General features: G+C 39.2%; 1 protein-coding gene across 1 annotated transcript in view; it reads right to left on the reverse strand.

The window, feature by feature from the left end:
* Positions 1-20,564, reverse strand: part of LOC114634230 (phosphatidylinositol 3,4,5-trisphosphate 3-phosphatase TPTE2-like) — a 59,696-nt gene extending 39,132 nt beyond the window's left edge. The window contains exons 1-7 of the mRNA XM_028782870.1: positions 20,512-20,564; positions 12,333-12,383; positions 10,264-10,425; positions 3,709-3,828; positions 1,736-1,835; positions 1,547-1,610; positions 593-657 (exon numbers count right to left, since the gene is read on the reverse strand). Of these exons, the coding sequence (XP_028638703.1) occupies positions 593-657; positions 1,547-1,610; positions 1,736-1,835; positions 3,709-3,828; positions 10,264-10,425; positions 12,333-12,383; positions 20,512-20,564 (615 nt within the window). The remainder of the gene's footprint in view (positions 1-592; positions 658-1,546; positions 1,611-1,735; positions 1,836-3,708; positions 3,829-10,263; positions 10,426-12,332; positions 12,384-20,511) is intronic.
* Positions 20,565-21,625: the final 1,061 nt, after the last annotated feature.

Raw genomic sequence — 21,625 nt, forward strand, 5'->3', positions numbered from 1 at the left:
CAGTCACGAGAGAGACTCTATTTTCTGTTCCTTTCATCAAGCCTGGCTTTGTAATTCGTTTGGCTAACTAGAATGGCAGAGGCGATCACAGGAGGGGTGAGTATGCATCCTAAAGGATGGGGCTTTGCAGGCTCTTGTCATTGCTGTTTCATAACCCTTGTCGTTGTCGCTATGTGAAAAAGGCCACACTTTGGCCTGGTTGGGCTGAACAGAGGAATCTGGCTTTAAGAACAGATATCATATAGAGCCACCTAGCCAAGCTACTGAGGACTGGGGAACCCTCAGATGACTCCGTAGTTGCCCACAGGTGCATGAGCTGAGACAGCCAGTCCTGTCCTGGCTCACTAGTACCACACAGTAAAAGCATAACACGAACTGATAAGCCACTGTATGGTGAATTTATAAAGTAGGGGTTATAAGTCAGTAAAATTTTGAGCAGTTTATAAACAGCAAAGGTAGATTGATGACAACCAATTGTGAGTTCTGGCGGAAAGAATAGCCTTTGCAAGGATATTGGGGTTGTTCGTGTCAAGCCTCTGATTCCAGCATACACTCACTGAGCAGTGAGCACCAGCTGTGGGAATAGCCTTACCTTGATTGGATTTCTATAGAAGGACTCCCTTCCAGATGATGGAAACGACATGGCAATAATACGCTCTGGAAGTCAAAGTAATCACTATAATGAATATTGTGATAGAGACAGCACGACAGACAAAAATTTCATCAACATATAATGAAACTCCTTTTTTAAATAAAAAATAACATTCAGAATAGAAGAAACAACACATTCTCATAATAATCAAAATTATATAAAACATTAAATTATCCAATATAGTAATAATATTAAACTAGCACAGTTATCTTAAGACTCAGTTTGTTCATCCCTGGGCCATAGATTCTTGTTGCCCTAAGTCTCTCATTTTATCAATGGGACTATAATTTCTTTTCTTTAGCAAACTAAACCAATGGACCCGGACTCGGACCCGGACCCAAACGGACCCAAATGGACCCGGACCCGGACCCAAACGGACCCAAATGGACCCGGACCCGGACCCGGACCCAAACGGACCCAAACGGACCCGGACCCGGACCCGGACCCGGACCTGGACCCGGACCTGGACTCGGACCTGGACCGGGCTCTAGGAAGGCAGCAAGTCCCTTAGTGATTAGGGTCCACATGACTCAGGAAATCTGAAATCAACAGAGTAAAAACTTCCATTTCTGGAGTTGTAAAAAGATTACAAAGATTCTTGGGATCCTTGGTACTAGGATCAAATCTCTGAATAAATGGAAATTTACCTAAAAATATTTCAAGCTATAACCCATCCCACCTCCCGTACCACAATCAAGTGGCTCTAGTTTGAAATGACATGAACAGATACTTCCATTGTCCAGGTCATACTGCCACAGTGACATATGTGCTCGTGGGTAAAGAATGCTTTGGAACAACATAACTTGGCAGAAATAAAGGAGAATGTGGTACCTATGGCTCATAAGCAGAATACAAAGTTTTTATAAACAACACCAATGGGCAAGTTTTACCAACCAGTGACGTAGGTGAGGTCTAGGTCGAAGCCGTCCTTCCTGTAGCGTCGCTTGTTACCCGAAACCTGGATTTGGGAAATCATAAAGTTGTAAGCCATAAATCAACAGGTAAAAAATGTGATTATACATGTATCTACAAACCTCACATGTATCTCCCTGAAACGCAACGCAAACGTGCACCATCACTCACCAGCTGCCTGGTCAGCCTTTCAAGTTGTCTCTTTTGATGAGCCAGTTGCAAAATTCTTACCAAAATGAGCAGTCGTAGGGGCCGAAGTAAAACTGCCAGTCTAAATCAATGTATAGGTAAAAATTTAAATATTCATTTTTTTGCTACGAAAACAGAATGTTTGGTTAATACAGATTAAGGGTAACACTTTTAAAATTAATTACTTATTAAAAACAGAACATTTGATTAATATGGGTTAGGTCTAATACTTTTATAACTAGTGATTTGTTTATTTTTAGTGGTCCTGTGGACCAAGGCCAAGGCCCTGTGCATGATTGGCAGGTTACTCTCCATTGACCTGTTCTTGTTCTGAATTCAGTTTGGAACGGTGTGGTTCTTGGTCAGAATAGTGTTGTTTTATCCCCATGTAGAGGACAATGGGCAATGTCCACAGACATTTTTGATTGCCGTACTATTTTCTTGGTGTGTTGCTATGATATCAAGTGTGTAAAGGCAGGGAATGTTGATAAACACTTCATCACAAATGGCACCCTCTTCCAGAATTTTCTGGCCTAAAATGTAAATAATGCTAAGTTTGGGAAAGACAGGCTCAGAATTTGTGGTTTAACATGAGTGTTTTTCTCTTTTTCCTTTTCCTTCCTTGTGTGCATGTGTATGAGCATGTGTGTGCGTGTGTGCGTACATGTATGTGTGTGTGTGTCTGTGCGTGTGTGTGTGTGTTCATCAATCATCACCTGTGCTGTTTATATAAGTAAGCAGGAAAGCAGTATTCTTGGTGAAGACACGTCTGAAAACAGATTGAAATACTGACCAAGTAAGCTGGCTGATGCTTCTCCTGTCATCAAAAACACCAAAGGTGACAACTACTGTTCTGAGACTCTGGGTTCTTAATTTGAGGCCACATGAACAAGCCACCTGGAAAAGCTCTTTAAAGTTCTATAAAGCATGGGGTGTGGACTGAAGGGACGGCTCAGCAGTGAAGAGCACTGGCTGCTCTTGCAGAGGAGCGGGGTCTGATTTCCAGCACCCACATGGCAGCTGAGAACCATCGGCAATTCCAGTCCTAGGGGACCCAAGGCCCTGTTGTAGTCTCTCTGCAGGCACCACTCACATGTGGCACACATACACACATATACATATATAGATACATACACATATACATACATACATGAAGGCAAAACACCCATACATATAAAATAAAAATAAATAAAAATGAAGTGTAGGGTAATAGGCCCCAGAGCCAGTAATTCAGTGTCTCTCCGGTGGCTCATGAGAGACGCTTAGGTTCCAACACACAGAACATTTAGTTGAATCCTGGATTGAAATCATGAGAAGTTAGGGTACCAAGAGAAACCAGTTATTTGACAAACGTTAAACCTACCTCCCCATCTTCATCCAGACACACACACACACGTTCTTCTTTCTACCTTGCCACAGTCAATAGGAGGGTGAGAGCGAGGGAGAGGGATGAGGTGAAGAAGAAGGAACTCTCCTAGTACATCCTGACAGCTCGGGCTTTACCAGAGTTTTCTCGATTCTACTACAACCATGCTGCAACCCCCACCACCCCACAGCCGCCTGCCTGTGTCACCTCCTGGCTCCTTGCTGCTCTTTACACATCTGCATTGGAGTCAGAGATAATTTGATATCATAGAATTAAAGTAGACGTAAGAATTGAGTCTAGTTTTTATTTCCTTTGTACGTTGTCTTTCATTCAGCTAAAGATTCTTAGAGGTACACCCTTAAATGAACCCTACATGCCAGTGTCTTTTAGTTTCAAAGTGCGTGGAAGTTTTTTTGTTGTTGTTGTTTTTTATAAACGTTTCACTTTCAACCCACTTACCTGGCATGTGACCAGAGAGTTCAGAGTTAAAAATATTAAAGAAAACCAGGGAAATTCAACAATAACAACAAAAAAAGGGAACAGACAACGCAGAAGGGGAGATTTGAGAGGTCAGCTGAGTGTCTCATACCTTGGGATATCTGTGAGAAAGTGTTTGTCGTAAAGTACGTAGACGACAGCCACGAGCAGAGTCACGCCAATGACCACAGCGTCTAGGGTGTTCAGTACGTCAGAGAAATAGCTCTGTCTCCTGGAGTGGGGAGACGGCAAAGTTTCAGAGTACAAGTTTTTCACGAAGGACTCGATCTTTAGCCTTCATGGCAGTCCCAGGAAGAATTAGGTGTGTTGTTCTACACGCTCCTGAGATTCTAACCCACTTACTGGCCCATGGTCCCCACCCTGTCAGCTGGATGCAATTCTGTCCTAAGCACATATGTTTTGTGGGTTGGCTGGGATTGATGCTTAGCCATACAGACTTTGAGGGTCCTTGCCTATGCTGGGATAGAGCTATATTTAGTAACACAGCTGGTTCAAGCTGCTCATGCTTCTGTAGACAATTTCTTCTATTTTTATTTTTTATTGGATATTTTATTTATTTACATTTCAAATGTTATTCCCTTTCCCAGTATCCTCTCCAAACCCCCATCCCATCCCCACTCCCCCTGCTTCTATGAGGGTGCTCCTCTACCCACCCATCCACCCACTCCCACCTCCCTGCTCTGGCATTCCCCTACACTGAGGCATTGAGCCTTCACAGGACCAAGGGCTTCCCCTCTCATTGATGCTGAACAAGGCCATCCTCTGCTACATATGTGGCTGGAGCCATGGGTCGCTCCATGTGTACTCTTTGGTTGGTTCTTTAGTCGCTGGGAGCTCTGGGGGGTCTGGTTGGTTGATATTATTGTTCTTCCTATGGGGTTCCAAACCCCTTCAGCTCCTTCAGTCCTTTCTCTAACTCCTCCATTGGGGACTCTGTGCTCAGTCCAATGGTTAGCTGCGAGCATCTGTCTCTGTATTTGTCAGGCTCTGGCAGAGCCTCTCAGGAAAGAGCTATATCAGCAAGCACTTCTTGGCATCCACAATAGTGTCTAGGTTTGGTGTCTGTATATGGGATGGATCCCCAGGTGGGGCAGCCTCTGGATGGCCTTTCCTTTTGTCTCTGCTCCACACTTTGTCTCCATATTTCCTCCCATGAGTATTTTGTTCCCCCTTCTAAGAAGGACGGAAACATCCACACTTTAGTCTTCCTTCTTGAGCTTCATGTGGTCTGTGAATTGTACCTTGGGTATTCTGAGCTTTTGGGCTAACACTTATCAGTGAGTGCATACCATGTGTGTTCTTTTTTGACTGGGTTACCTCACTCAGGATGATATTTCCCAGTTCCATCCATTTGCCTAAGAATTTCATGAAGTCATTCTTTTTAATAGCTGGGTAAGACTCCATTGTGTAAATGTACCACATTTTCTGTATCCATTTCTCTGTTGAGGGACATTCTTTCCAGCTTCTGGCTATTATAAATAAGGCTGCTATGAACATAGTGGAGTATGTGTCCTTGTTATATGTTGGAGCATCTTTTGGGTATATGTCCAGGAGTGGTATTGCTGGGTCCTCAGGTAATATTATGTTCATTTTTCTGAGGAACCACCAGACTAATTTTCAGAGTGGTTGTACCAGCTTGCAATCCCACCAACAATGGAGGAGTGTTCCTCTTTCTCCACATCATTGCCAGCATCTGCTGTCACCTGAGTTTTTGATCTTAGCCATTCTGACTGGTGTAAGGTGGAATCTCAGGGTTGTTTTGATTTGCATTTCTCTGATGACTAAGGATGTTGAACATTTCTTTAGATGCTTCTCGGCCATTCAATATTCCTCAGTTGAGAATTCCTTGTTTAGCTCTGTTCCCCATTTTAAATAGGGTTATTTGATTCTCTGGAGTCTAACTTCTTGAGTTCTTTGTATACATTGGATATTAGCCCTCTATCGGATGTAGGATTGGTAAAGACCTTTTCCTAATCTATTGATTGCTGTTTTGTCCCCTTCTATATGGAATTTCAATAAACTTGCTAGTTCACCAAAGTAAAAAAAGGAATTCTGCCTTAATATTTGAAATGAATACATTGTCAAGAATACTGGACTAAGGAACAATTGGAATATCGATTTTAAAGTTTTCAGTTAGTAAATTTCTATTAATGTGTCTATCTCTATCATCCATCCTTCTTAGTTTTCTTTGGGTTTCATTTCTGTGAAGGGACAACATGACCAAGAGAAGGTTTATAAAGAAATACACACATTCAACTGGGGCTGGTTTACAGTTTCAGAAGATGAGTCCATTATCATCACGGCAGGAATCATGGCAGTGTGCAGGCAGATGTGGGACTGGAGGAGCTGAGAGTCCTACATTTCAGTCTGAAGGCAGCCAGGAGGAGCTGCACTGGGTGCACCTTGAGCTTGTATGTGAGACCTCAAAGCCTATCTCCATTGTGACACACTCTCTTCAGCTAGACCATGCCTAACTAAGGCCACATCTCCTAAGAGTGTCATTTCCAGTGGGCCAAGCATTCAAACACACGAGTCTACGGGGGCCAAACCTATACAAACTAGTGTTTTCCACTCCCTGGGCCCCACAGGCTTTTAGCCATAACATAATGCAAAATGCATTTAACTCTACCTTAAATGTCCCCATAGTCTATCACAGTCTCAAAAATATTTAAAAGTCCCAAGTTCAAAGTCTCTTCTGAGATTCATGCAATATCTTAACTGCAACCACCTGTAAAAATCAAAATAAAAAAAGCAGATCACATACTTTCAACACCACAGAATATACATTGTCATTCCAAAAAGTCATACTACCAGACCAAAGCAGGACCAGAAACCAGCTGGGCAAACTCCAAACTCTACCTCTCCGTGTCTCATGCCCAGCTCCTTTCCGCCTTGTTGACTGCAACACAATTCTTTCTGTTGGGCTGGTTCCACTCCCTGTTAGCAGCTTTCCTTGGCAGGTGTCCTATGGCTCTGGCATCTCTAACATTTGGGGTCTCCAAGGCTACTGGAACCTCACAGTTTCTTTTTTCAAAATCTGAGGTACACATGATCTTCTAGGATCCTCCAAAGGGCTTGGGTCACTTTTCCAGCTCTGCCCTCTGCAGCTCTGCCCTCTGCGGCATACACAGCCGGAGCACACACAGCTAATCTTGGTTCTGGATGACTCTATTCCACTGCTGCTGCTATTCTTGGTGATCACCCCATAATACTGACATCTCCATTATTCTGGGATCTTCCATTGCAACTAGGCTATATTTTCACCAACAGCCTCTCATAGGCTCTCTCTTCATGGTGTCAAGCTTCAACATCAACTGCTACTGAGGCTCCACCTTCACCAATGGCCTTCCCTGACCTCTCACAGTGCCAAGCCTCAGCTGCAGTCCATGACTCACCTTCATGACTTCAAAACCAGTACCACCTAGGTGATTCTTACACATTACCAAATATGGCTGTCAAGAAGAGCTACAACCTTGGCTATTTCAAGAATACAGCTTCTTTGTGCTCTCAGAAAACACTTCCCAGAAGATTTTACCTCAGTGATGCTGGTTTCTTCTAAATCACTGCTAATTTCTTAGCTCCAGATAACCAACCTTAGTTGTCCCAGTAACCCCTTCTATTCTTGAGTCTAAAGCCAGAGCCATGTGGCCTAAGCTGCCATGTTCTGCTGTTTGCTGGGACTGAAACATGACCATTTCATTCCATTATATTTGCACCAGCTTTTTGTTTTCATAGTTTCCTTCACTGCCTAAGCTTGGCTGTGTCAGAACATTCTCTGTGGACTGACTTTGAACTCGGAGATCTGTCTTCTGAGTCCTGGGATTAAAGGCACATACCACCATGCCCTGACCTAAGCTTTTCTTTAATTCCTTTTCATTATAAACATGGCCACTATTCCTCAAGATCTTGATTAAAGGTGTGTTGTCTTCCTGCCTCAAGATCCGGAGCACAGTGTGCCCTCCATTTTTAGCCTGTAGTTCATTTCAGATATAGTCAAGTTGACAACTGAGAATAGCCATCACAATCCATTCTATGTCAATTCAACACACAATCATGTCCCCTTATGTCCAAATTAAAATAATAACCAGGTCATAATAATGCCTAGCATGATATAACTGCCCCCCATACAACCACAAACACATAGTAAATTTGGAATAGTTGGCAACATCCCCCTTCCAACAGCCTTTTCACAAGATGGAAGCGTAGCTGGGTGGGATCTTGTCCTGAGGTCACCGTTCACTTAATACAGGACTTGGCTCCATACAGCTTCTTGGTGCTCCTTATACATTTTTGTATTTTTTTTCCTTTCTAAGCTTGCTATGCTTGATCAAAACATAAGTGAACCACAGGGCAGAGTCTATGCTAGGCTGCTTTGAGATTTCTTTCTAAATACAATTAATCTGAATCTCTTCACTTTAGCCTCAGGCAGACTCTTCAGAGAAGCACAAAGAGCAGTCACATTCTTTACCCAAACATAACAAATATGATCTCTATGCAACATTCTGAAATTCTTCTCTAAAACCTCTTAAGCAGGGCCCCAGAGCTCAAATCACCCTCATCACCAGTGTCTTCCATATTCCCATTACGCCCCACTTAAAGCATTCTACCGCTTTCCAAATCCAAACTTCTCAAATACACATTCCTCCAAAAAACCAAAACCAACCAACCAACCAAAAAAACCCACTACCACAACCAACAACAATAACAGAAAGACCCCAACATGATCAGGCCTAACACAGCAACACCCAGTCCTGGTACCAACTTCTGTCTTAGGGTTTCATTGCTGTGAGGGGCCAGGATGATCAAGGCACCTCTACAGCATCACAGGTTTAGTCCATTCTCATCATGGCAGGAAGCATGGCAATGTGGAGGTAGAGGTGGGGCTGGAGGAGTTGAGAGTTTTACATCTTAATCTGCAGGCACCCAGGAGGAAACGACCTTCTGCACTGGTTGTAGCTTGAGCCCACTTCCATCATGGCACACCTACCCCATCAAGGCCACACCTGCTAGTAGTGCCGCTCTCTGTTGGCCAAGGAGTCAAACATATGAGTCTACTGGGGCCAAACCTATTATCTATCTATCTATCTATCTATCTATCTATCATCTATCTATGTATCATCTATCTATCTAACTATCATCTATCTATCTATCATCTATCTATGTATCATCTATCTATCTATCTATCTATCTATCATCTATCTATCATCTATCTATCATCTATCTATCATCTGTCTATCTATCTATCTATCTATCTATCTATCTATCTATCTATCTAAAAGTGTCAAGATAGTAATTCATACTTGATAAGTAAGAAGTAGGACTAAACCATCGCACGGGAGGCAATCACTGCCTTCTCCTATGTAGGTAGGGAAGTGAGATGCTGTGCACTGCTGGTGAGCAAATTAAACTGAATATGGAACTTAAAGAAATTGTGATTGAGAGAGTGCACAAAAAGAGCCTGTGGACAGAGAGGGTTCAACTCTTAGACTCAGGATCTGTTTTTTTATGCATACTGGAGTTTCGATGAGCTGATATAATCTACCTAGGGCAGAAACAGACTTTCTTTCTTCAGACATGAGCATTGGTCTCCTAGAGAAAGTTTTTTCTGATTCTGAGATAGCATCTACTTTTAGATTGATGTTTTTCAATGTGGTAAGGGATTTCTTTATGCTTTTATTTGCGCTTGTAAATTATACAAATTATACGCTTCATTTTGACTTCTAATACATGTGAGTAAAATATTTTGAGCATATTCACTTCCATTATCCTCTCTTGTTTCTGCCTCCTGCTAATGCCTTCCTCCTCCCACCTGGCACCCTTCTACTTTTGGTCTGTTTTGTGGTCTGAGTTTGGTTAGGGTTCCTGACAGGAATATGGCGGAGGGATGATTCACAGAAGCACAGGCACCTTACCAATGGCTACATCACTGAAGAAAATGCTAAGAAAGCCTTCTTTAGACAACAAGAAACTGGGCAGTAGACAATTGTCTTTAGCTCAAAACAGGACATGAAGATAAAAAGAAGTCTTAGGACAGTAGAGAAACTGTACTCTGGGATGCTCTGAGAAGAAAACGAAGCTGAAGAACTTATCCCTGACTTCCAGAGCAACCCAACCTCAAGGTGTGACTCCCCTACTCATCTGCTTGGAAACCTGTAAGCAGAGGTCAATGTCTGTTTTACTGTAAATGCCGTTATTGGGAAGAACATGCCTCTGGACTCTTGTGCACTAAAATTAAAGCTTTTATTTTCATTGAAATATGAATTATTTATGATGTATTCTTTAATGTGTCATAAAATCTTATTTGGAATTCAAGTCAAGTAAAAAGAATTTGTGTATCACATACATGTTTCTTTTAGTCATGTACACATACACACAGTCGTTGCCTTTCTCATCCTTGAAGCCCGTTTGACTTTTAGCAATTGTGGAATCACCTGCAATAAATTATACATATAGGCACAATGATAGTAGCGATAAAGACACGCTACACAAAACTGGTTTTAGGTTTTTCTGTGGAACATACCTACAAAGAGAATTATTTTGATGAAAAAGGACCCACTGTTCGAGCTGATCTGACGGTTCTTATAGAATACGTCTCACATCACTACAGAAATGGCTTTATGCTTAAATAAAACAGAATCACACTTACCCTTCTACATACACTCTAAGAAGAACATCCACAAGGAAAAATAAAGCAATGGCTAAGGAAATGTAACGATATCCCAAAGGAATAAAAATTTTGTTTTCAACGTCATGTAGATCGATAGCCACAAGAAATACATCCAGAATGATCAGGAAAATTCCAAATAGTCTAAAATAAATAAATAAATAGAGTGGAGGTGTTACCTCCATATAGTTACACAATATTAAAGCCAATGATCAGATGTTCCCAAAGTCCTTATTTAGACCTGAATTGTCCTATGAGGTAAAGAACAATGTTGCTTTAGAATCTTTAGAAAGATGTTCAGTTTTCACCCAATAAAAGTAGTGGTTAATAGATAAAGTATGTACCAAGCCCCTCCCTCCCCACTGCCTATGGCAGGAATGTGATTTAGTACTCCAAGCCAGAACAACAAATCTGAATTAAAGTCACAAGCTTCTTGGTATAAACTTTAATGCTCAGAATTAATAAGGAGTTTTTTTTTTACAAATGTCATCATAATTAAATAAATAACATTTATCCAAATACATTTAAGACTTTAGCACAAAAAGGGGTGAGAATGAGTAATATAGTCCCTTCTAAAAATGCTGTAACCATTAAGTTTTTCTCAGTGAAATTTTCAAAAAATGCCTGATTAATTATACTCATGGGTGCACACATAGATCCTGCATACAGGGTGGACACATGAGAAAGAATTCAATTCCATAAATATTTCCAGGATTACTTGCATTCTTAAGTGTCCCTAACCCTTTTCTTGAATATATTTTTTAAAAAGCCCTCCTTATAAATTAACTATTTTCCTAAACTACTAAGATGAATCAATTCAACTTTAAAGTGTTTTTCTTTAACGATTAAAGAGTCAATTGAAATATTCTTAGTTCTGGAATTAGCAAGATAGCTCAGTAGTAAAACATCTGTCATTCAAGTTTGAAGACCTGAGGTCCATCCTTAGCACCTATGCAAAGTTTGGAACAGTACCACACCTGTAATCCCAGTTCTAGGGAGGCAGAAACAGAAGGATCCCTGGAGCTCATTGGTCAGTCAACCTAGCTTAATCAATGAGCACTATGTACAATGAGAAGCCCTATTTTAAAAGAACAAGATGACAAGAGACTAAATATACTTGATGTTGATCTGTGGCCTTATATTACAGACACATACATACATACATACACACACACACATATACACATATACACACAAACATACACACACAGACAAACACACACACAAACACATATATACAGACATACACACACAAACATAAACACACAGACATGCACATATAAATACATACACCTAGACATATATACACAAATACACACTACACATACATACAAACAAACACACACACACAGAGATACACATACACACACAGTTACACACATACAGAGATACACGTACCTGCAAATACATGTACACATGCCTACACAAATAGATAAAACATCATACACATACAATCTTAATTTTTTTTGGGGGGGGGTTCGAGACAGGGTTTCTCTGTGCAGCCCTAGTTGTCCTGGAACTCACTCCATAGACCAGGCTGTCATCAAACTCAGAAATCCACCCGCCTCTACCTCCCAAGTGCTGGGATTAAAGGTGTGCGCCACCACTGCCGGCTTACAATATTAATTTTAAAGGAAGAAGTTATGTTATATAAATCTGAGTCATCATGTAGAAAAGAAATCTAAGTAAAATAGTTCTGGAATTGAGTAATTTTGAGTGTATAGAAGATTTAGCTTATAATTACAGAATATATACTTATAGAATACATGCTTTGTTATTTTTACATTTCTGAGTAAGAAAATATTAATATGCCACGATTTAGTTTTCAGCAAAAGTTATTTCTTTGTACTTTGTAATGTCCAGTTTTAACCAAACTTCTAAGATAGACTAGACCACATTAAATGTGAATTCATGAGCTAATTAGCAACATATTGACAATGGACATCCTTTTACTTTGTTCTGTCTTGGTTTTTGGAGGTCCTTTCTCATTAAACTTTTAAAATTAAATGTCATAGACATTTAATTACTTTCATTTCTATTCATTCACATACCTGAAGGCAACCGAGGACACAAGGATTTGCACAAATTTCTTAACTGTGTTCCTATAAAAGTTAGTAAAACTGTATCAATCACACACTCCCCCATCATGTTATGAACTTAGCAAAATGAAGCCCTTTATAAGTATAAATTTTAAATAAAAGTTCTCATCAGCTGCATACCAAATGTTCTGTGTTACTAAGTAAAATGTTTACATTTTTGTTCCTATCTAGAGTATATGTAAATAAAACACCATGTGCTGGATATTTAGTAACTTATCTTCTGTGTGTAAAGTTCCAGCTCCAACTTTAAGGGAACCTTGGGCTAGAGACTAATCAAATAAAGTATCATGGGGACAGAGAAGAGTGCTTAGAGAAGAAATAGTCCAATGTCTGCTCTCCCATTAGCAAATTAGGATCTTGGGCAAATCACGGGAGAGATGGCTGATGCTATGCAAGTGGAGCTGCAGTGAGCTTTCTGAAGATGGCCCACTCTATTGGGCAGTTTTCCTACACATCAATATGAAGATGAATTCTCATAAAATAATATTGGTTAGATGAATTAATGATTTTACAGAATTCCAGATTTGATTTTGTTTTAAGAAGTTAGGGTAGTTGAGTAAGTTTGAGGAGAAGGTTTAAGTTGTTTTACCAGAAAGCCATAATAAAGTTAGAATTAAGGGTGGAATGTTTCCCTCCCTTGTAGAATAGTGGGGGTCGCGTAGGTTAGAAGAGGAGGACAGTGAGCCTTTGTGCTTTATAACTGTGCTTGTCCTTGGAAGAGAAAAGTAGACTTGGGACAAGTTAATAAGCAAAGAAAACATTTCATTCTAGGTTGGGTCTGAGTTCCTGAATCTTGTGATCTAGGGATGTATCCACAGGATTTGGTGTGTACCATGAAAAGACAGGGTTATGAACAAAGAGCAAAGAATTCTATTCTGAGAATAAGAATAGAGAAGAGATGATTAGCCAGTTTAGCTGAACAAGACTTCAAAAATAAGACATAAATTGCTAGCACTGATATTGTGAAAATGACCATCCTACCAAAAGCAATTTAAAGATTCAATTCAATCTCACTCGAAATCTTTATTTCATTCCACATAAAAATAGGAAAAAAAATCCTAAAATTCATATGGGACCAGAAAAGCCCCTGGATATCCAAAGTAATTGTGAGCAAAAATAATAATACTGGAGGATTGCCATTTTAGACTTCAAGGTATATTATAATAAAACAATAACAAAATCATATGACATTGTCACAAAGCAGAACAGAAGACCCAAGTGTAATTACAGTCTTCTCATATTTGACAAAGAGGCAAAAACCAATACAGGAGTAAAAATACAATTTCAAACAAATGGTGTTGGGAACTCTGGATGTCCCTATGCAGAAGAATGAAATTAGAGCTATATCTATCACCATACCCGAAAATTAGATGCAAGTGAATCAAAGACCTCAGTTGAAACCTGAAACACTAAAACTGCCAGAAGAAAACACTGGCAGTTCCCTACAAGATATAGCTGTAGGAAAGAAATTTCTGAAAAGAACTCCATTTGCCAAGCAATTTAGGACCGAATTATCAAGTGGAATAACTCATAAAAATAAAATGCTTTGGCCAGGTGTGGTGACACGTGCCTGTAATCCTAGCACTTGGGAGACAGAGACAGGCAGATCTCTGTGAGTTCAAGGCCAGCCTAGTCTACAAATCCAGTGGCAGGGCTACACAGAGAATCCCTATCTTGAAAACTAAGGGGGTTGGATCTTTCTTCCAGCCTGCAACTCTGCCTGGGGCAGAGCTAGGGCTCCAGATGCCCCCTGCCACATCTAGAGACAGCTTGACTCCCAGGAGGCCCATCACAACCAGGCTCACAGGTGAGCCCTGCCCACCCCACCCCACATGGCCTAACTGTGATGCCCACAGGGCCCAGTGGATTCAGGCCCTATACAACCTTCTGGGGCCACATTATCCTTCTGTTCTATAACTGTGCCCAAGAGTAGATCAGGTGCTCCAGCAGTCTACCCCTCATGCCCACACCCAGAGACAACTTGACTCCCAGGAGGTCTGTCACATCCAAGCTCATCTATCAGGAGTTCCAGATCCTCTCCCATTTCCAGAGACAGCCTGACTTGAGGAGACCAAACATAACCATGCTCAAAGGAGGGATAGGCTCCAGTCAGAGACAGCAAGGCCAGTTAACACCAGAGATAACCAGATTGCAAGAGACATAAGAACATAAGCAATAGAAACCAATGCCACTTGGCACCATCAGAACCTAGTTCTCCCACCATAGCAAGCCCTGGATACCCAAACATACCTGAAAAGCAAAATTCTGACCTAAAATCCCATCTTATGAAGATGACAGAGGACCTTAAGGAAGACATAAATAAATCCCTTATAAAAATACAGGAGAGCACAGGTAAACAGGTAGCATCCCTTAAAGAGGAAACACAGAAATGCCTTAAAGAAACACAGGAAACCACAATCAAACGGGTGAAGGAATTGAACAAAAATGTCCAGGATCTAAAAATGGAAATAGAAACAATAAAGAAATCACAAAGGGAGGCAACCCTGGAGATGGAAAACCTAGCAAAGAAATCAGGAGTTACATATGCAAGCATCACCAACAGAATACAAGAAATAGAAGAGAGAACCTCAGGCATAGCAGATAACATAGAAGATATTAACATCCTAACCAAAAACATTCAGGAAATTGAAGACACAATGAAAAGACTAAACCTAAGAATAATAGGAACACAAGAGAGTTAAAATACTCAATTCAAAGGGCCAGAAAAAAAACTTCAACAAAATTATAGAAGAAAACTTCCCTAATCTAGAAAAAGAGATGGCCATAAAGGTACAAGAAGCCTATAGAACACCAAATAGATTGGACCAGAAAGAAATTCCTCCCAGCACATAATAATCAAAACATTAAATGCACAGAACAAAGAAAGATTATTAAAAGCAGTAAGGGAAAAAGGCTAAGTAACATATAAAGGTAGACCTATCAGAATTACACCAGACTTCTGAACAGAGACTCTAAAAGCCAGAAGATCTTAGACAGATGTCATGCAGACCCTCAGAGCAAAAAAATGTCAGCCCAGGATATTATACTCAGCAAAAGTCTCAATCACCATAGATGGAGAAATTAAGATAGTCCATGACAAAACCAAATTTAAACAATATCTTTCTACTAATACAACCCTACAGAGGACAACAGAAGGAAAACTCCAACACAATGAGGGAAACTACATCCAAGGAAAACCAAGAAATTAATAATTTCATAACAAACCCAAAAGAAGAGAAGCACATAAACATAATACCAACACTAACAACAAAAATAACAGGAACCAACAATCATTGGTCTTTAATATCTCTCAACATCAATGGACTAAATTCCATAATAAAAAGACATAGGCTAACAGACTGGATTCATAAACAGAACCCAGCATTTTGCTGCATACAGGAAACACACCTCAGTGATAAAGACAGACACTACCTCAGAGTAAAAGGCTGGAAAAAAATTTTCCAAGCAAATGGTCCCAAGAAACAAGCTTACCTAGCCATTGTTATATCCAATAAAATAGACTTTCAACAAGAAGTTATCAAAAGAAATGGGGAAGGACACTTCATACTCATCAAAGGAAAACTCCACCAAGATGATCTCTCGATTTTGAACATCTATGCCCTAGATACAAAGGTACCTATATTTGTAAAAGAAACATTACTAACGCTCAAAACACACATTGAACCTCACACAATCATAGTGGAAGACTTCAACACTCCACTCTCACCAATGGACAGACCATGTAAATAGATACTTAGAGACACAGTGAAACTAATCGAAGTTATGAACTAAATGGATTTAACAAATAACTACAGAACATTTCACCCTAAAACAAAAGAATATACCTTCTTCTCAGCATTGCATGGTACTTTCTCCAAAACTGACCATATAATCGGACACAAAACAAACCTCAACAGATACAAGAAGACTGAAATAATCCCATGCATTCTATCAGATCACCATGGACTAAGGCTCGTCTTCAGTAACAACAAAACCAACAGAAATCCCATATACTATCAGAAACTGAATAACTCTCTACTCAATGATAACTTGGTCAAGGAAGAAAGAAATTGAAGACTTTCTAGAATTTAATGAAAATGAAGTCACATTGAACCCAAACTTATGGGACACAATGAAAGCAGTGCTAAGAAGAAAATTCAAACCTCTGAGCAACTTCATAAAAAAATTGGAGAGATCTTACACTAGCAATTAACAGCATGGATGAACGCTCTACAATAAAAAGAAGCAAACACCCAAGAGGAGTAGATGGCAGGAAATAATGAAACTCGGGGCTGAAATGAACCAAGTAGAAACAAAGAGAAATATACAAAGAATCAACAAAACTAGAAGCTGGTTCTTTGAGAAAATCAACAAGATAGACACCCTTAGCCGAACTAACTAGAGGGCACAGAGACAGTATCCAAATTAACAAAATCAGAAATGAAAATGGAGACATAACAACAGAAATTGAGGAAATTAAAAATATCATCAGATCCTACTACAAAAGCCTATATTAAACAAAACTGGAAAATCTAGATGAAGTGGATGATTTTCTAGACAGATACCAAGTACTAAAGTTAAAACAGGACCAGATAAACTATCTAAACAGTCCCATAATTCCTAAGGAAATAATAGCAGTCATTAAAAGTCTCTCAACTATAAAAAGCCCAGGGCCAGATGGTTTTAGTGCAGAATTCTATTTGACCTTCAAATAAGACCTCATACTAATTCTTCTCAAACTATTCCACAAAATAGAAACAGAAGGAATATTACCTAATTTGGTCTATGAAGCCAAGTCACACTGATACCTAAACCACACAAAGACCCAACAAAGAAAGAGAACTTCAGCCTAATCTCACTTATGAATTTTGATACAAAAATACTCAATAAAATTCTCACAAACCGAATCTAAGAACACATCAAAAACCATCATTCACCATGATAAAGTAAGCTTCATCCCAGGGATGCAGAGACAGTTCAATATACGGAAACCCATCAAAGTAATCCATTATATAAATAAACTCAGAAAAAAATCACATGATCATCTTATTAGATACTAAAAAAGCTTTTAACAAAATATAACACTCATTCATCAGATCAGGAAATTCAAGAAAGATTAGAAAGATCAGGAATTCAAGATCCATACCTAAACATAATAAAAGCAACATACCAACAGCCAACATCAAATTAAATGGAGAGAAACTTGAAACCATCCCACTAAATTCAGGGACAAGACAAGGCTGCCCACTCTCTCCATATTTATTCAATATAGTACTCAAAGTTATAGTTAGAGCAATTAGACAGCAATAGGAGGTCAAATAAATATAAATCGGAAAGGAAGAAGTCAAGGTATCATGATTTGTGAATGATATGATGGTATATATAAGGGATCCCAAAAATTCTACCAGAGAACTCCTACACCTGATAAACAACATTAGCAATAATAAATTAGATATAAAATTAACTCAAAAAATCAGTGGCCTTCTTCTACACAAAGGATAAATGGGCTGAGAAAGAAATTAGGGAAACAATACCCTTCCCAATAGTCACAAATAATATGAAATATCTTGGTGTAACTCTAACCAAGCAAGTGAAAGAACTGTATGACAAGAACTTTAAGTCTCTGAAGAAAGAAATCAAAGACCTCAGAAGATGGAAAGATCTCCCATGCTCATGGATCAGTAGGATTAACATAGTAAAAATGGCCATCTTACCAAAAGCAATCTACAGATTCAATGCAATCCCCATCAAACTTCCAGCTCAATTCTTCACAGAGCTAGAAAGAGCAATTCTCAACTTCATCTGGAATAACAAAAAAAACCCAGGATAGTGAAAACAATGCTAAACAATAAAAGAACGTCTGTGGAAATCACCATCCTTGACCTCAAGCTATACTACAGAGCAATAGTGATAAAAAAAACACAACAAAAAACAAACAAACAAACAAACAAACAAACAAAAAACCATGATATTGGTACAAAGACTGAAAGGTAGATCAATGGGAAAAAATTGATGACCCAGAAATAAACCCATACACCTAAGATCACTTGATCTTTGACAAAGAAGCCAAAACCATACAGTGGAAAAAAGAAAGCATTTTCAACAAATGGTGCTGGTCTTACTGGTGGTCTGCATGTAGAAGAATGCAAATTGATCCATTTTTATTTCTTTGTACAAAACTCAAGTCCAAGTAGAACAAGGACCTCCACATAAAACCAGATAAGATGAATCTAATAGAAGAGAAAGTGGCAAAGAGTCTCAAACAAATCTGCACGGGGGTGGGGCGGGGGAACATTTCCTGAACACGACACCAATAGCTCAGGTTCTAAGATCAACAATAGACAAATGGGGCTTCATGAAACTGAAAAGCTTCTATAAGGCAAAGCACACTGTCAATAGGACAAAATGGCAACCAATAGATTGGGAAAAGCTCTTTACCAACCCTAGATCCTATAGGGATAATGTCCAAAATATATAATGAACTCAAGAAGATAAACTCCAGAAAACCAAATAACACAATTAAAAAATGGGGTACAGAGCTAAAAAAAAAAAAAAAAGAATTCTCAACTGAGGAATCTCAACTGGCTGAGAAGCACTTAAAGAAATGTTCAAAGTCCTTAGTGATCAGGGATACACAAATCAAAACAACCCTGAGATTCCACCTTATACCAATCAGAATGGCTAAGATCAAACCCTCAATTGACAGCACATGTTGTTGAGGATGTGGAGAAAGGGGAACATTCCTCCGTTGCTGGTGGGAGTACAAACTGGTACAACCAATCTGGAAATTAATTTGATGGTTCCTCCAAACATTGGAAATAGTTCTACCTGAAGACCCAGCTATACTACTCTTGGGCATATACCCAAAAGACGCCCCATCATACCACAAGGACATGTGCTCCACTATGTTCATAACAACCTTATTTGTAATAGCCAGATGCTGGAAACAACCCAGATGTCCCTCAATTGAAGAATGGATACAGAAAATGTGGTACATTTATACACACTACTTAGCTATTAAAAATGATGACTTCATGAATTTTCTAGGCAAATGGATGTAACTAGAAACTATTATAATGAATGAGGCAACCCAGACCCAGAAAGATACCTGCTACCTGTTCTCTCTCACTTGCAGTTTCCTGGTTCAACTCTTCAGAGGTGAGAAGACAACATGGAATACCCGCCATAACTAGGAAATGCACAGGAACCATAGGTGGAAGTGGAATTGAAAGGGGGAACCCCAGGATTCATGTGATATGAAGCTCTTACACATCAACGAAGCTTACTTTTAAACAATGAAGTAAAAAGGAAATCCTTGCTTTGCTCAGTCTGCCTGAATTTTACCTCATCCCTGACAGCTCCACTAGAGAAAATGTTTACCTAATGTACAGAGTTTAATAAAGTGGTAGTGTGACCTTTTTGGAATGAATGGTCCAAGATTTTTTTAAATGTTATTTAAAGTGGAAATTCTAGGTACTTGGAAGACTTATTTGCATTTGTTAGGTGGACCTTTGTTTTCCATGTAATACCTGAACGCCAAGAAATCACAATAGTGATGGGCTGCTTTCATTTCTGGTGTATCCTCTCTATAGCACTGATAGACGCTGACGATGGCTATCTAACAGAGAATTCTCAATCTACCTATAATCAGACACAAGGGATTTTAAGAACACACTGTTTTGTTGTGGAGAGTAAATTCACACGCTGTTACATCTGTACAATAATAAAATCTCAGTGGGTGTGAAGAGGTCTTTTATCACCAAAATGTACTCACTTTCACTAACCTACCATTTCTCATAGACAAAAATCTGTAAACTGGAAATCAGAAGATAGCCAGGAAAAATTAGAAAGGACTAATGTTAAAGAATAAATAGAATCCTACAATTCTCTTTAAAGACATGCTATAATAAAATTGCCACATCAGTTTTAAACTAGAAAAACTAATACTTGTTAGTGGACAAAAATGCTTTTCCAAACATGGTACTTGTCTACAAATCCAATTGGTTATTATTGGATATTTTTACACATTTCTCCTATCATTTTTGCCTCAGTAATTGCTCTGTTTTCCCAAAGACAAGAAAGAGATCCATCAATGGTTCTTTCTCTCTCTTCAAATACCAAACTCACTTACCAGTATGACTTGCGGATATCAATAAGTTCATCACCATCATACAACTTGGACATCTGGTTTAACTTGCTTTAGCAGCAACAAAGGCAAAAATACATTATTAGAGTCTGCTACATTTAACAGAAATATGAAAAATTATTCGAACTAGAACTCCTTTGAATCTGAGAGATAGAACTTTTTAGGAAAAAAAAAACTTTAGAGTCATTTTTCAGAAAACTCTGCAGGAACAATTCCAAGACTAAACCCAACAAGTTTCTCTTTTCTCTCCTGGTCTGTGTCTAACTTTGTCTCGGTTCATATATATGTATATATACTCTAGATATACATATACATACACATACACATATACATATATGCAGTCTCCGATGACACCATCATTGCAACATGAAGTATATCAGTATTTTAACATAGTTAGACTACTGATGCCACAGTATTCAAGTCAGTACTACAGATTAAACATACTCATCCAACAACTGAGTGAATTCAAAGACTTATTTTGGATTGAAATGTGCACAATTATGCTACAGTTTATAAGACTGTTAAACACTTAAAATTTATATGCCTATTAGTTGTCTGGAGACTGGTATTTGATATTACCTAAAATTAAAACTTGTACAAAAGACGACTTGTGGCTTCATAAAGCATTTTTTTTATTGCTACATCTAAATCAATCTGTGCTGTCATTTTGGGGGTTACACTTATTGCAAAATTCAGCCTGAAAGTAAATGTTGCCCTTTCTAATTTCATGATGTGCACGTTCCTATGCTATCTTGTGCTTTTCACAGATCGTAGAAGTTTCTCTTGCCCTTAGATAGCATTAAACTAAGTAAAAGTCTGAGAGGACTCCACTGTGTGAATGGGTTTGAGACACTAGGATTATGCAGAGAGAAGAGGGGGAGGGGCAGCCCCGAGGGGGAGAGGCAGCTCCAGAGGGGAGGCCAGGTTTAAGGTCTATTAATTTAATTCTTTTCTGGCTAGGGTTCCACTTTCTTCCTACTTACTGTCACATTTCTTCTTGGTCCAAATAGAGCTTTTTCCTGTCTTGCTCATACTTTCCCACTTTGGTTATTTCTATCTATCTATCTATCTATCTATCTATCTATCTATCTATCTATCT

Source organism: Grammomys surdaster, unplaced genomic scaffold (assembly GCF_004785775.1).
Source record: "Grammomys surdaster isolate TR1022 unplaced genomic scaffold, NIH_TR_1.0 919, whole genome shotgun sequence".
Lineage (NCBI taxonomy): Eukaryota > Metazoa > Chordata > Mammalia > Rodentia > Muridae > Grammomys > Grammomys surdaster.